Genomic DNA, 16636 nt, shown 5'->3' with positions numbered 1-16636 from the left:
ATGGGGAGCATCGGGTAAATTCTTTTCCCTAACCCGCGGGGGGTCAAGTCTTTATTACTGACATTGCTTTGCACTGAGAGCGAAGGATTGCAACTCCAAAAGAAGCACTCACTACTGAAGACTTACCGAACATTGAAAGCTTTCAGCTCTTTGTTGTCCTTGTCAAGGGGGATGACCTTGAACAGACCGTCATACAGACGAAGGCCGATGCAGCGACACTGTGGGTCAATGATACCCAGAATTCCTGTCTCCGATGGACGACCAATCCGATCCTAGCAAGAGGGAAAACGCAAAATGAGTGAATACAAACAAAGAATAACTCATAATCATTATGTAATATGTTTAGTTTTACACTACATATGTATTCACAGTATTGTCTTGATCGTTTATGAACGTGTGCTACACAATAATAATAAGTGCAATAGGATACATGGAGCCAAAGAAACTGAGAGACAGAGACAGAGAGAGATAAAAATAACCCATGAGTCAGGCAGAGCACACACACACACACACACACACACACACTCACAAGTACGCACACACACACACACACATATTACTGCAAACCTGAACATTCCCATGGGCACGTGTGATGATCTCGATATTCTCTCCGTCCTGCTGACACTCCAGAATCATGGCGTTGTATTTGGCTGTCAGCACAAACATGTGGTCTTTGCTCTCACCCTGCAAATCCACGCAAACAATCATATGACATGTAAGCTATGTTGTTATAAGTACTTCTAAAACAGGAGGGAAGAAAAGAAAAACAAAATGGAACAAGAAGAGCAAACGCTCGATCGAGTCACTTTCGCAGTTCTGAATATTATATGAGGCATCAGATGGACAGGAAGAAATTGCTATTCACAACACAATGAGTCACGTTCACATAAAATTTGAGCCCGGTCACTTTTATAGTTTCCGAGAAAAGCCCAACGTTAAGTTGTGTGTTGCCGAACAGAAAAGGCTAGTTATCTCCCTTGTTTTTCTGATAACGTTCGTAAAAGGCTACAGATGTAAATACTTTGATGTAAAGAATAATCCTACAAAGTTTCAATCACATCCGATGAACTTTGTCAAAGATATAAAATGTCTAATTTTTCCTTTGACGCTGACCTGTGACCTTGAAAAAGGTCAAAGGTCAACGAAACCATCGTTAAAGTGTAGAGGTCATTGGAGGTCACGACTAAACAAAATATGAGCCCGATCGCTTTGATAGTTTCCGAGAAAAGATATAAAATGTCTAATTTTTCCTTTGACGCTGACCTGTGACCTTGAAAAAGGTCAAAGGTCAACGAAACCATCGTTAAAGTGTAGAGGTCATTGGAGGTCACGACTAAACAAAATATGAGCCCGATCGCTTTGATAATTTCCGAGAAAAGTCCAACGTTAAGGTGGTGTCTACGGACAGCCGGCCGGCCGGACAGACTAACACTGACCGATTACATAGAGTCACATTTTCTCAAGTGACTCAAAAATAGGAAAATTCATGGAAAACATGGTGATCATTAAAAACAAAAATTCAAAACGTATAAGCACTTGCATTTCAATCACTGAGTAAGAGCTTGTCATAAATCTACAAGGACTAATATCATTGTGGGAGGCACAAAAGCCAACTGCTGGCGGCTAATTAATAAAATCTAATCAGCCTAAACTCTAACTTACAACCGGCCTGAAGAGCTTCATGACACAAATGCGACCATAGATTCCAACTTCCTTCACTGGCCTCAGTCCTTCAGGTGTGACAGAGTAAATTTCCATGCGTGTGTTCTTTGCAATGATCAGGTTCAAGTCATCCGGCGACGTGAAGTTACCTGCATAAACCACAGAAAATGAAGCGATTGTAATAAGATAATACGGAGGAACAAAGAAGGGGCATTATAAAGAGGGGGAAATTAAGTTGGTGTACAAACTTGAAGCATTACAACATAAAATGAAAGTACAATCGAACCTGCCCTAGCACCCACCTCTTGATAACGACTACCTGCATATCAAGACCAACAATGAGTGAATGACCAATAAATCCCCAATGACATTTTGTCTGTTGTGTATCATTTTGAGATTCACTTTTCCATAGAGGCCACCTGTCTATAACAACCACTTCTGGTTGGTCCCTTGGATTATCGTTCCAGACAGGTTCAACTGTTGTCTGTACATAGGTATAGAACTTGACTATAGTACCAGATTGTTAGTACCGGTATTTACCACAGTTTATTTATTGGTATTTGTCATTGTTGTTTTCAGGCCATTTGGACATATTTTGTTTTTATCTGACACATTGGCTGTAGAGACCTTCTGGCAGTTTTGACATGTACGAGGTGTTTATGACAAAACAATTGTTTTAAAATTACTAATAGCTAGGACATTTTAACCGTTAGATCCAAATCTAGGTGGAACTGACTCTTTGTCAGAAACAACGCTGGACATTGGGCATTTTCATTCGCACGTCCAAAATGCTATACTCATTCAAAAACTATGCCTGGATGGGACTGTGAGTATGCCAGGGACACACTGAGCCTGCTGCTCTGTGTGAAGGGAGACAACCACTACACGAACTGACGAAGTGCGTGCTGTTGGGTTTCTTGCATGGTATGTACCGCAAAAATTTGAAAATAAGTGTATTTCCAAAGATTGACATTAATCAATGGCTCCCATAAATGCATGACATTTTAGTGTGTCATGATATAGGCCTAGCGATCATGTTACAGAGACAATTCTCATCTTCTTCGACTCTTCGACATTTCCACTTCCAGCAGACCATTTTGATGATCATGCTTTCAACAAATCTGCGATGTGTAATCACAGAAAACGACACTGCAATAGATTTGAGCTGGCGGGCGTGCCCATTCTACTAACCTGTTTCACAGGCACTCACTGCCGTCGGTTTATGAGCTGTAACAATATAATTGATGTGGGCCATTTTGAACTTTGAAAGCCCCGAAAATGCAGCAAAAACCAACCGGAAGTTTGCCACAATAGGAAGAATAATACGCATGCGTGGAATTGGCGGGAAACCGACGACCGCGGTGTCTTTCCTGTTTGCAGACGGCTTTTGTTTCTTTATGCTGGTAGGCATGGAAAATGCTTCCACGTGATTTTCCTGATATTTTGTATAGCTAACTTGCATACAGACCGTCTATTATCATCCATGTATTGTCAAATAGTGTTGTCTTTATTTTAGCATTACCATTTCAGCTTCATGGTGCAAGCCAAACATTCGTCTGCTGCAATATATATATTCTATCACTTCATTTCTTTTGCAATCTACCTGTAAAAATGTTGATCATGTTTAAAATCAAGGATAAGCCATATATTGTTCATAAAATAGCTAAAACTCTTCAGCTTCTGGGGGAAAAAGCCCCCCATACCCCCCCAACGGGGCCTTGCCCATGTAGTGATGTACCCCACAAGGGGTCTACCCCTGGACCCCAGGTTGTAACCCCCCCCCCCCCCCCCTCTGGCTTAACTGCTCTGCCCCAGGAGAGGACACCTCCCTTAAGAGGACACATTCTGAGGTCTCTGTCTATTATCTCTACCAAAGTATACCTGTCATGACAGGCCACCTGCAATGTAGGGACACTTTTGGCTGGTCCCAGGGGTGTCCTTTCATGGCAGGTACCACTGTAAATGGGCCTCGAAGCCCATACATCGTCCCATCAATATTTTACAACATTTTAATTTGTCTTTTTCTGGTTTCAGATCACAGTCTTCTGTGAAACGGACAAGAAGATATGGCTGACTTTGGATTTGCACGCTTTGAGGACGACGATGCGAATGAGGAGGAGGAGGAAGAGGGAGAAGAGGTCAGTCAGTCTTTTTTTTACTTGGTCAGTTGGTGTGCGCAAATAATTTACAGGGCCACATAGGGCAGTATTACCTAATTAACTTAACTCATTGTCTCCCAGGTACGGATATATATATATCAGTACCCACTCATATGGCTCTATCTGACCAGGTACGGATATATCTGCTCAGACTGTTAGCTTCAGTTGCTTCCTGTAACGTCCATCTAAGGCCTGCATTCCAGCGTGTTGATACACAGTTTCTACACAGTTACTACAATTCTGAGTGACCTGGTGCAGCACAGCTGGTCTCGGCTAAAAAAAAAACTTGGTCAAAATAGGTGGGGTAGAAAGTGTTAAGAGCCAACTGTTTGCTGTAAACTAGCCAAACAAATCTGAATGTTTTTGATGTTAATTGTAATGGCAGCGGCTTGCTTAAATTTTCAGAAACCCGAACACAAAGTTCCACTTGCGTGTCTATGCTTTGAATTGTGTTGTTTTTCTTTCTTTATTGATTGATTGTTTGATTGATTTTTGACTCACATGCGAAGCAAAAGTGAGTCTATGTACTCACCCGAGTCGTCCGTCCGTCCGTCCGTCCGGACGTCCGTCCGGAAAACTTTAACGTTGGATATTTCTTGGACGCTATTCAGTCTATCAGTACCAAATTTGGCAAGATGGTGTATGATGACAAGGCCCCCAAAAACATACATAGCATCTTGACCTTGCTTCAAGGTCAAGGTCGCAGGGGCCATAAATGTTGCCTAAAAAACAGCTATTTTTCACATTTTTCCCATTTTCTCTGAAGTTTTTGAGATTCAATACCTCACCTATATATGATATATAGGGCAAAGTAAGCCCCATCTTTTGATACCAGTTTGGTTTACCTTGCTTCAAGGTCAAGGTCACAGGAGCTCTTCAAAGTTGGATTGTATACATATTTTGAAGTGACCTTGACCCTGAACTATGGAAGATAACTGTTTCAAACTTAAAAATTATGTGGGGCACATGTTATGCTTTCATCATGAGACACATTTGGTCACATATGATCAAGGTCAAGGTCACTTTGACCCTTATGAAATGTGACCAAAATAAGGTAGTGAACCACTAAAAGTGACCATATCTCATGGTAGAAAGAGCCAATAAGCACCATTGTACTTCCTATGTCTTGAATTAACAGCTTTGTGTTGCATGACCTTGGATGACCTTGACCTTGGGTCAAGGTCACATGTATTTTGGCAGGAAAAATGTGTAAAGCAGTTCTTAGTGTATGATGTCATTGCTATGTAAGCATGTGAGTCGTATGGGCTTTGCCCTTCTTGTTTCTTTGGTTCTGAGAGAAAATGTGCTTTCCCTTCTTTGGCTTTAAAGTTTATTCTAATGCACTAGCTATTCTGTTGTGTATAGACAAGAAGGCAGAACAATATTATTTATAACTTTCAGACACCTATAGAGGCTGTTGACCACAGTCCAAGCTCACAGGGTACTACTGTTACTACTACTAGTGTTGCTGATGGGGTCTATGAGACTATGTCGACCAAAAGAGTGGGATTCTCTGTGTGTGGAGTTCCTGTAGGGGGATTCAGGGAATACAGGGAATCCCACAGGGTGGATTTTTTTTTTATAAAACTTGCAAACCATACTCAAATTTCTAAGAAATATCAAAAAAGATCGAAAAACATCAAATTCTATAGATGTCGCTAGCATCACGTGACTTTCAGCGATATCAGCGAAACGTTACAGGCACTACACCCTACAGGGAATCCCACTCTTTTGGTCGACATAGACCCCATCAGCGTTAGTGTTAATGTTACACATATAGATGACGGGAACACAAAATAAAATTCAGACCTGTATTGATATATTCAACTGGTGTTTTTTTGCTTTGCAGTGGCAGGCCCGTACTCTCAAGGATGGCCTTCTGTTCCTGTTGGACTGCTCCAAGTCCATGTTCGAGCGGCTGGAGGACGGCCAGTGCCATTTCCAGTTGGCCATAAGGGTAAGTACTAATTTGGCCACAGATGTATCTAATAACCAAAGGGAAGTAATCGCTCTTTTCGATGTATCTAATAATTACAATCACAGATGTATCTTTTAGACAAATATTTGTGTGCGTGTGTGATAGTGACTGTGCGTCTATGTGAGTTGCTGCCCTACATGACAACCGGCATAACGGGCAATAAGTAAGTGTATGTGAGTGTGTGTGTGAGAGAGAGACTTTAAGGCTGACACTGAAATGAATACAGGGGAGAGAGAGAGACTTTAAGGCTGACACTGAAATGAATACAGGGGAGAGAGAGAGACTTTAACTCTTACCAGTTCGGGGGTTTTAGGGCATATTTTACAGTGCTGTTGGTGCCTACTTGCCAAGTGGCTATCTGGGGTCATATTCCAAATGAAATATAGAAAGTTATATATCAAATGAAAGGAAAATGAATAAGCTTTTCATATTTGCAAAGAGAATTGTGCTATCTTTAAAGGTAAAAAATGTTATGGGGGTGACAACATGATTTTTGTTGAAATTTGTACGCCCATTTTTTGGAACTCGTGACAAACACAAAGAAGACATTTTTTTTGTGCTCAGTTTATTTTAGATATGCTGCTAACTAGTCTGTTTGGGCATTCATTTTACGTAACATAGCAAAGTTTTATTGAGTTTTGCTGATAAACAAAAAAGTTATTGTCACCTGAATACCCCCACCCAAATTTCAAAGTTGGACGTTTCATGACATACGCATGCCTAAGGCACAAAAAAAAATTAGTCTGTTTACGGTATCCCGACCGACCCTATTTTTTCCCGCGACCCTAGACTTTTTTTTGGCATTTGGGGGAGAAAAAAAAAAAATAAAAATAACTAACTTACAACAAAAACCCAGCTTGTTTCTGTCATAAAGTGTGTCTAACATATGAGTTTATCCACTGTCTGACCCGTCCAATGTAAAATAACAACTTTTTTTTTGATAATTAGATAATTGGTCAGTGGAAAACTACAGGGGGGGGGGGGGGGCATCGTAAGCTTGCTTACGTTGGGTAAGGGAGCGAACTGGTAAGAGTTAAGGCTGACACTTTAAATGAATATGGTGGAGCCTCCCTGTATAGACCCCCCAATTTCAGACCACCCCCCACCCCCTTTTTAAGACCCTGGTTTTTTTTTCAGATTTTCTGTTCATAACCTCTGTAAATGTACCCCCATTTTAAGACTCCTTCCATTTTTAAGACATTATTTTCTCAGATTTTTGGAGGTGTTAAAATAAAATGGGGGTTAAAAAAAAAATCAACAAAATAGCTGGCTTTTTCTCTTGGGTGTGGGTGCATGGGCAATTATTTCACATTTGTCATGCCCATTAAAATTTTTTAAACATCCTTCTAGGATTCCAGGTCAGGAAGTATCTGCTCAGAGAGAGACCGGGGGAGGGGATTAGAAAATATGTCTACTAAAATTGAATGAGGGTTACGTAATTTATCAAAAGGCTCAGGGAAATGAACCCTTTGAAATGTTTGCAGTTGCTCCTTTCTCACAATTATTTAGGAAGCAGGAATAATTTTGGTTTAAATTGCATGTGTTGTACTTTTTATTGAGCAGCTTAAACGTCTTCAGAAAGCACAAGAACAAAGTAGCAGTATTTTATTTCTATTTTATATTTCTATATTTAGAATATTTTTGTTTTTGCATGTGCAGTGCATAAAAACAACAATGCAGAATAAAATCATCAGCAGTGATAAAGACAGTGTTGGAGTGGTCTTCATTGGCACGGTAAGGGAAAAATAAATCAAACATATTATTTTTAATGGAGTATAGCGCCACATTTCCCATTTGAACATACACTTTATGTTGATTTTTTGTTTTGTTGAAGGGTTAGTTTTGTGATCACAGAATCTTTCTTTTTTTCATGGCTGATGCAGTATTTAGTACCTAAACCTCGTTTTTGTCATTGAAAAATGTCTTATTCTTGAGAGAAAAAAAGCTCATTTAAGAAGACATTTGTTGTGGTGAAGGTGCAATAACCTAACTTCAGAAGCAAAGGTTCAATTTAATGAAACCTGAAACAGACAACTTTGCGCAGTAAAACAATATACTGTACTTGGTGTTACTTGCATGCAGGAGGAAGTGTGAGAGCTTTTTAAAAATTTATTTCGATAGTAGATTGCATCTACAGAGGTATTTTGCAGTAATCTTGTGTTTTTGTTTCAGGAAAACAGCGATGGACCAAACAAACACATCAACATTTATCATGTAAAGGATATTCTCCATTTCAATTCTTCATTTGTGTACTTCCTGATTATTTTATTTAAAAAAAATCTGTATGGATTTCATTTAGATTAGATGGTGTACACATTATTTTCTATACATCAGGAAGTGTACCGGAATGTCTCCGATCCGAATCATCTTGTGTGCTTATAGTATCGGACCGCATTTTAAAGATTCTCACATGATTAAGAGTAATAGCGTAAATATCTCTTCCATATCAAACGAAAGTGAATTGAGATTTCTATGGAATTAATGAAGTCTTTTGAGAACATAAATGTGCTATTTTCTTGGTTTTTTTTCTCACACTTTCATCATTTTTGAAATTTTTTCATTTTTCTCCCCTTTTAGGATCTTGGCCAACCGTGTGCGAGCCGCATCTTGGCTTTGGAAGACATGGAAGAAAGTAAGTGGTGATGTGCAAGAGCAAATACAGAGTACAGGGGACGGCCCCTTTTCAGACCTCCATCTTAAAGGTGGTCGTCTACATTTTTATACCGAAATCGCCATTTGACCATTAAAATGCAGAGTCTATTATATACAAATATCAACAATACACCCCCTTTCGATTTGAAAATTCATTGTAGTATTCCAGCGTAGTACTCATAGTAGGATATCCTTATTTGGAAAATGCCAAGCGCAAAACTCCTCTCAAATTTCGTGCGTTTAAAAAAAAAGCGTGGACAGCGCTCCAGTGTCAAACTGTTGCTGCACTTGTTTGGGCGTGGCTATAAGCACAGTGACATGAATTTGATTGGTCAGTATTTTTAGGCAAAGCACAGTTCTCAGCAAACAGAAAACAAAATATTGGAAGCGTGAGTCACGCAACCCAAAAATAAAATCTTTTTTTACATATATTTTTTTTTCTATAACCTTTTTCCCCATGGTTCATTCATCATTTGACATAATTTTGTATCGAAATCTAATCATAAGATTATTGAAAAAAAGCAAAAATGTAGACGACCACCTTCAAGACTCCCTCCCTTTTAATACCCTGTTTTCTCAGACAATCTGTTCAGAACCTCAGTAAATTTACCTCCATTTCAAGACTCCCTCCCGACAGGCGCAGTGGCGTGGTGGTAAGAAGACATCAGCCTCCTCATCGGGAGGTCGTGAGTTCGAATCCCGGTCGCTGCCGCCTTGTGGGTTAAGGGTGGAGATTTTTCCGATCTCCCAGGTCAACTTATGTGCAGACCTGCTTGTGCCTTATTCCCCTTCGTTTGTACACGCACGCACAAGACCAAGTGCGCACGGAAAAGATCCTGTAATCCATGTCAGAGTTCGGTGGGTTATAGAAACACGAAAATACCCAGCATGCCTCCCCCGAAATCGGCGTATGCTGCCTGAATGGCGGGGTAAAAACGGTGATACACGTAAAAATCCACTCGTGCTAAAAACATGAGTGAACGTGGGAGTCTAAGCCCATGAACAAAGAAGAAGATTCCCTCCTTTTTAAGACCTGATTTTCTAGAATTTTTGGAGGACTTAAAAAGGGGGGGGTTCCACTGTACGTATTACATCTTTGGTTTCTTCTTCTTCTTCTTCTGTGTTTGTGGGCTGAAACTCCCACGTACACTTGTGCCAAAAAAACCACAAGTGTACTTTTACGTATATGACCGTTTTTTTTACCCCGCCATTTTGGCAGCCATACGCCGTTTTCAGAGGAAGCATGCTGGGTATTTTCGTGTTTCTATAACCCACCGAACATGGATTACAGGATCTTTTTCGTGCGCACTTGGTCTTGTGCTTGCGTGTACACACGGGGGTGTTCGCACACCGAGGAGAGTCTGCACACAAAGTTGACTCTGAGAAATAAATCTCGCCGAACGTGGGGACGAACTCACGCTGACAGCGGCCAACTGGATTCAAATCCAGCGCGCTACCGACTGAGCTACATCCCCGCCCACATCTTTGGTTTAAGTATGCAAGAAAAGTACAGTGGAACCCGCCCTTTTAAGACCTCCAAAATTCTGAAGAAAACCAGGTCTTGAATAGGAGAAAGTCCTAAAATAGAGGTAAATTTACAGAGGTTATGAACTGAAAATCTGAGAAAATGGGGTCTTGAAAGGGACGATGTACCCCCCGCGGGTTGGGGGGAAGAATTTACCCGATGCTCCCCAGCATGTCGTAAGAGGCGACTAACGGATTCTGTTTCTCCTTTTACCTTTGTTAAGTGTTTCTTGTATAGAATATAGTCAATGTTTGTAAAGATTTTAGTCAAGCAGTATGTAAGAAATGTTAAGTCCTTTGTACTGGAAACTTGCATTCTCCCAGTAAGGTCATATATTGTACTACGTTGCAAGCCCCTGGAGCAATTTTTTTATTAGTGCTTTTGTGAACAAGAAACAATTGACAAGTGGCTCTATCCCATCACCCCCCTTCCCTCCGTCGCGATATAACCTTGAACGGTTGAAAACGACGTTAAACACCAAATAAAGAAAGAAAGAAAGGGAGGGGGTCTGAAATAGGGGGTCTTAAAATGGGGGTTCCACTGTAAAATCCAATGTGAAATGCCAGGTGTTCTCTCTCAAAGTGTGCATGTGTATGCAGGTACAGTGGTACCTGTGTTGAAAGGACACGTCATACATTGCAGGTGACCTAGCTATTATGACAGGTACATTTTTAGTTGAAATAACAAAATGACAACATAAGGTGTCCTTTCAAGGGAGGTGTTTGTTCATCAGAGAGCCCGTGCATCACAGGTACCATTGTACAGTGTTTGTGAATGTTGTAAACAAAAATGTGTTGTTGTGCAAAACTAGTCGACCATTTTGCTTCCCAGCAGCTTGAATTTTAGGTCAGATTGGGACTGAACAGAATTGCATGCCCCTTGGAGGCCAGGTTTGAATTCAGGCCGGCCGGGACAGACACGTGTCAACTCTATGTGCAGACTCAGAAACGGTATCCATGTCCCACCCCCGTGTCACCACGTAAAAGACCTCGGTCATTCTGCCGTAAGTGCAGGTGGTTGATTACACCTAAACACGCATACACCTTGGTAGCCCGACTCTTGTTGCTGCTAGATTTCCAATGGGAGAAAGCACCCCTAATTTTTCAGCATTGAGATAAGGCAAAAAAAAAAAAATTGTCTGTTTCTGGTCACCCGACCGACCCTAAATTTTGGCGCCGACCCTAAAAAAATTTTTTCCAAACTCAAAAAAAAAATTTTTTTTTTTGGTGGTAAAGGACAGGGTGAGAAAATGAACAACAAAAACGTGTGAAAATGAAAGTCCGCTGACGATTTCAGTCTTTGTCACAGATTTGTAAATGTGTTGAGTGTCTTGTCTCTATGTATAGTGAATCCAGTCTCTTTGCGCGATTTTTGAGTCACTTGAGAAAAAGTGACTCTATGTAATCGGTCAGTGTTAGTCTGGCCGGCCGGACGGCCGGCCGGCCGGCCGGCCGTCCGGCCGGCCGGCCGGCCGTCCGGCCGGCCGTCCGTAGACACCACCTTAACGTTGGACTTTTCTCGGAAACTATCAAAGCGATCGGGCTCATATTTTGTTTAGTCGTGACCTCCAATGACCTCTACACTTTAACGATGGTTTCGTTGACCTTTGACCTTTTTCAAGGTCACAGGTCAGCGTCAAAGGAAAAATTAGACATTTTATATCTTTGACAAACTTTTCTCGGAAACTATCAAAGCGATCCGGCTCATATTTTGTTTAGTCGTGACCTCCAATGACCTCTACACTTTAACGATGGTTTCGTTGACCTTTGACCTTTTTCAAGGTCACAGGTCAGCGTCAAAGGAAAAATTAGACATTTTATATCTTTGACAAAGTTCATCGGATGTGATTGAAACTTTGTAGGATTATTCTTTACATCAAAGTATTTACATCTGTAGCCTTTTACGAACGTTATCAGAAAAACAAGGGAGATAACTAGCCTTTTCTGTTCGGCAACACACAACTTAACGTTGGGCTTTTCTCGGAAACTATAAAAGTGACCGGGCTCAAATTTTATGTGAACGTGACTCATTGTGTTGTGAATAGCAATTTCTTCCTGTCCATCTGATGCCTCATATAATATTCAGAACTGCGAAAGTGACTCGATCGAGCGTTTGCTCTTCTTGTTAAAGTTAGTTTTATTGGTCTACTACATTTGGGGGTAAAAAAAAAAAATCCCTACCTACCTACCCTATTTTTTTTAGCCATGTTACCAGAAACAGACAATATACGTTATTTGCGTGTTTGACCAAAATATGACATTTTACACAGATCGAGACAGTCATTGTTCTCCGAGACCGCGCTAGCGGTCGAGGTGAACAATGACTGTCGAGATCTGTGTAAAATGTCATATTTTGGTCAAACACGCAAATAACATTTATGTATCGATCGAATTCCTTTCAGGTACTATGACTTTGTTGTTGTTTTGACGATTGAACGAGCACACACACACTCCTGTGCACACACACATGCAATCAAACACATAAGCTTCATATTTGGGCGTTTCAGGTTGACCGAAACTTCAAAGGAACTACAAAACACACGTCATGTACTCACTTTGTTGTTGTTTTGACATTGAACAGCACACACACATGCAATCAAACACATGACGTGTTTTTTTTTTTAGTTCCTTTGAAGTTTCGGTCAACCTGAAAAGCCAAATTATAAAGTTTTGTCGGCCTCTGACGTCACATGACTCAAAGAAGGGAAATCCAATCTCCAATCGATACATTCTCTTTTTTGTTGGCCTAAGAGAGTAAATGAAATTCTTCTTCTTCTGCGTTCGATGTTGAGAGTAAATGAAATGAAATTCTGCAGTTTAGAAATGCACACTGTCTGGGATACGAGTCTCTGTATAAGTTTCATGCATGCATATTTCTTTTTTTCCCAGCTGGGTGGAAAAACTTCAACATGTTGTATGGCCATGACCCTGACTTCTCTCTGAGCGATGCTTTGTGGACATGTGCTGACATGTTTTCCAAGAGGTGTGTATGAAACTGTGTGTCTAGTTTTGTCCATCTTCGTGTGTGTGTGTGTGAAACTGTGTGTGTGTGTGTTTCTATTTTTTAGTTTCTTGCGTGTGTATGTGTCTGTGCATATGTTTCAATTGTGCTCTTTGGGTGTTTGTGCATCTTTACTAGTAAATGTATGTTAAATCGAACATTTCTCAACAGAAATTGTCACAGTGCTAATTTGACAAGAATGTTTTTTTCCAATTTGTTGTTTGTTTTTCCCCTGATTATATGCTTCTTTTTGGGGTTAGTTTGGTTTGTCTCTTGCAAATGACTTTGTGTCTTTTTGTTATACGTTACTTTGGTGGTGTACAGACTGCCTTTGAAACTCGTTGCTGGTTATGTATTTGATTTTTAAATTTGCTCTGTGATTTGAATGTTACTTACGCATTTTTTTTGTTTAGCCCTCAAAACCTGAACAACAAGCGCGTGATGCTGTTCACGAACAACGATGATCCTCATGCGGGCAACACCAATCGTCAGGTACATTATGAGTCTATAATGCGGTGTGCTGTGATGTGGTATTTTGTCATCATAGACATGAATAATTTGTGGATGTGGTGGTGAGGGGTCACTGGTTTTTCTTCTGGTTGTCAGGTATCTTCAAGATGTCTTCAAGAATTTCGTCTTTGGTGTATTTTTTCCCTGTCTTTTTTGTGTGTTTTTCCGTCTTTTGTGTGTTTTTCTGTCTTTTTTGTGTGTTTTTCTGTCTTTTGTGTGTTTTTCCATCTTTTTTGTGTGTTTTTCTGTCTTTTTTGTGTGTTTTTCTGTCTTTTGTGTGTTTTTCTGTCTTTTGTGTGTTTTTCTGTCTTTTTTGTGTGTTTTTCCATCTTGTTTGAGTGTTTTTCTGTCTTTTTAGTGTGTTTTTCTGTCTTTTTTGTGTGTTTTTCCATCTTGTTTGAGTGTTTTTCTGTCTTTTTAGTGTGTTTTTCTGTCTCTTTTGTGTGTTTTTCTGTCTTTTTAGTGTGTTTTCTGTTTTTCTTATGCTTGCTGCCTGCCTCATCAATTACTTAGCTCAAACTTAAATTAAGGTCTAATTTGTTCAAATTAGGATCTTTATGGGGTATGTTTGTCCCTATGTGAAATTTTCAATCTGTTTTTCACAATCTGAGTGTATTCTTCTGTGCAGATCCAAGCCCGGACAAAAGCCAGTGACTTGGCAAACACGGGCATTGACCTTGAACTTATTCACCTTGTGAAGTCGGGTCAGACCTTCGATGTCAACAAGTTCTACAAGGTTGGTTAAAGACAGTAAAGAGGCAGTGTAGAAATGCACATGGAAGTTAATTTGTTTTTGAATGAAAAATTGGGATATAAATATGAAAATATTTCTATGATTTATCAGAATTGGATGATTTTTTTATACATTGAAAGGTTTGTAAACTGGTCCAATGAATATTCTGTGATATTCTGGAAAAAATTCATGATTTCCATTCATTAATTTACACAGTGTTGATCTGAAAAAATACCGGCACGGTTGGCGTAGTGGTAAAGGCGTCCGCCCCGTGATAAGGAGGTTGTGGGTTCGAACCCTGGCCGGGTCATACCTAAGACTTTAAAATTGGCAATCTAGTGGCTGCTCCGCCTGGCGTCTGGCATTATGGGGTTAGTGCTAGGACTGGTTGGTCCGGTGTCAGAATAATGTGACTGGGTGAGACATGAAGCCTGTGCTGCGACTTCTGTCTTGTGTGTGGCGCACGTTATATGTCAAAGCAGCACCGCCCTGATATGGCCCTTCGTGGTCGGCTGGGCGTTAAGCAAACAAACAAACAAATCTGAAAAAATAGTGCAAATCACAGTGCAGTGGAACCCACTTTGAGGATCCCCTCGTCTAAGACCTCTCCATCCCTATTAAGACCTTTTTTTTTCTTATTTAATACGAAAGGATGATAGTCGCTTGTTTCATTTCAATGATTGTTCTTCTCTCAGGTGCCAGGAGACTGGTTCCGTATAACTCTCACTGACTCTATCACACATGTTGTATGCATTTAGAGCGCTTACTTCCCTTTGTTGATCAAATCTTATTTTTTCCGACTATCTGTTCATAATGTCTGTAAATTCACCTCCATTTTAAGATTCCTTCCTTTTGAGACCTGAATGTCTCAGATTTGTTTTGAAGTCTTAAAGTAGGTGTCCCACTGTAGCTTGTTGAGTGTAGAGGCTGTGTGGCATTAGGCCAAAAAAAAAAATAGTCTGTTTACGGTAACCCGACCGACCCTATTTTTTTCGCGCGACCCTAGACTTTTTTTTGGCATTTGGGAAAGAAAAAGTAAAATAAATAAAATAACGTAAAAATATGGGTTTTTTTGGAGGGGGAAAAAAAAAAAAAATCCCGACCTACCGACTCTATTTTTTTGGCCTATGTTACCGTAAACAGACATTTTTTTTTTTTTTGCCTTATACATAATACTGCTTCCAGATTATACATTTTTGTGTGTGGTTGTGCAGGACCTTTTGTTCACGGATGATGATGAGCTTACAGAGTTACCTGACCCTGCTGAACGCCTGGAGGAGCTTCTCACCAGGTGGCGCCCTAGTTCCTTATTGTCCGTTGCAATGTTAAACAAAGTTTTACTTTCTTTTTTTTTTTAAAACAAGGACAGAAAAGAAAACACATCTGGGGTTGGGACTTGAATGTTTCACGTAACCACTTCTTTGTTAAGTTTTTGCTTATCTTTAATTTATATGAAAAGAATACATTTGTAACACTTTGTGAAAGCAGAGATTTATAACACATGTACTTTCTGAATAGCTTGGATGTTTGGCAAACGTATGTGCATGAACCATGTACTTTTCGTTCACTATAATTGGTGATTTTATGTTGTATATATGTTTCAATTTCTGTTCAGAATGCGAACCAAAGATCACAAGAAGAGAGCAACCAGACGAATCCCCTTGACCTTGGGGGAAGGGGTCAGCCTGTCTGTTGGAGTGTAAGTGTTTCTCCATTGCATGGAATGAAAAGTGTTTTTGCACTGGATTGAATCAAACTGCAGATGTCCCCCGAAAGCGGTGTATGGCTACCTAAATGGCAGGGTAAAAATGGTCATGCACGTAAAAACCCACTCGTTCAAACAACACAAGTGGAAATTTCAGCCCATGAACGCAGAAGAAAGAAGAAACTGCAAATGTAGATTACAGTTTTGTTTTGCTGTGGAATGAAAAGGTGGATCTTACTCGGTTTTCTTTCAAATGCAGTAAGATAAAATATGCATCAGATTCTTTCTCATTTCTGTAAAACTCGTGAAACAAAATGAGTTACAAAATGTCAAGACTTTGAAGATTTTTGTGACATTCCCATCGTACAGGAGAGAATAATGGTGTGTGAAGTTTTTGTGGAAAAGAGAGAGAGCGTTAGTGTATGGGAAGTGTGTGCGTGCTTGCATGTTCAAGATATTGAACACTTCTAAAACAAACTGAGTAAGCACACTGAAATTGTGAACGATACACTCGCATTTGTTTGTATAAGTACTCTAAATGATATTGATACCTATATATGCAGAGCGTAGCGTTGACCTTACGAGTAATTTTCTATCTGCTGATATGCGAAAGTCACCGAGACAAACATCGATCGTTCTTGAAATTCTTTGTCAGTTTCTCGAAGAAATGCAGGAAATGGGACATCATTATTTGTGTGATGATGTCTTCTTG

At 40.1% G+C, this 16636-nt stretch overlaps 2 protein-coding genes and 1 long non-coding RNA gene across 6 annotated transcripts in view; 2 read left to right on the top strand and 1 right to left on the bottom strand.

Moving 5' to 3' along the window:
- Positions 1-2977, bottom strand: part of LOC138970672 (DNA damage-binding protein 1-like) — a 32194-nt gene extending 29217 nt beyond the window's left edge. For both annotated transcript variants that reach the window (XM_070343142.1, XM_070343143.1), the window contains exons 1-4: positions 2854-2977; positions 1663-1811; positions 568-684; positions 127-272 (exon numbers count right to left, since the gene is read on the bottom strand). In XM_070343142.1, the coding sequence (XP_070199243.1) occupies positions 127-272; positions 568-684; positions 1663-1811; positions 2854-2917 (476 nt within the window). In that variant the 5' untranslated portion in view covers positions 2918-2977. The remainder of the gene's footprint in view (positions 1-126; positions 273-567; positions 685-1662; positions 1812-2853) is intronic.
- Positions 1-16636, top strand: part of LOC138970684 (uncharacterized) — a 94993-nt gene that overhangs the window by 12277 nt on the left and 66080 nt on the right. The window lies entirely within an intron of this gene.
- LOC138970676 (X-ray repair cross-complementing protein 5-like) overlaps positions 2547-16636 on the top strand; it is a 66549-nt gene continuing 52459 nt past the window's right edge. For 2 of the 3 annotated variants that reach the window (XM_070343150.1, XM_070343148.1), the window contains exons 1-11: positions 2936-3065; positions 3697-3800; positions 5671-5778; positions 7459-7533; positions 7972-8013; positions 8377-8431; positions 12865-12958; positions 13390-13468; positions 14115-14222; positions 15434-15510; positions 15835-15918. In XM_070343150.1, coding sequence (XP_070199251.1) covers positions 3729-3800; positions 5671-5778; positions 7459-7533; positions 7972-8013; positions 8377-8431; positions 12865-12958; positions 13390-13468; positions 14115-14222; positions 15434-15510; positions 15835-15918 — 794 coding nt within the window. In that variant the 5' untranslated portion in view covers positions 2936-3065; positions 3697-3728. Of the gene's footprint in view, positions 2587-2935; positions 3066-3696; positions 3801-5670; positions 5779-7458; positions 7534-7971; positions 8014-8376; positions 8432-12864; positions 12959-13389; positions 13469-14114; positions 14223-15433; positions 15511-15834; positions 15919-16636 lie in introns of those variants that run through there. The other variant, XM_070343149.1, reaches the window with a different exon arrangement.

The sequence above is a fragment of the Littorina saxatilis genome, linkage group LG7 (genome assembly GCF_037325665.1).
Source record: "Littorina saxatilis isolate snail1 linkage group LG7, US_GU_Lsax_2.0, whole genome shotgun sequence".
Taxonomy (NCBI): domain Eukaryota; kingdom Metazoa; phylum Mollusca; class Gastropoda; order Littorinimorpha; family Littorinidae; genus Littorina; species Littorina saxatilis.
Note: the sequence above shows the minus strand (reverse complement) of the source record. Positions and strands in the feature narration are given on the sequence as shown.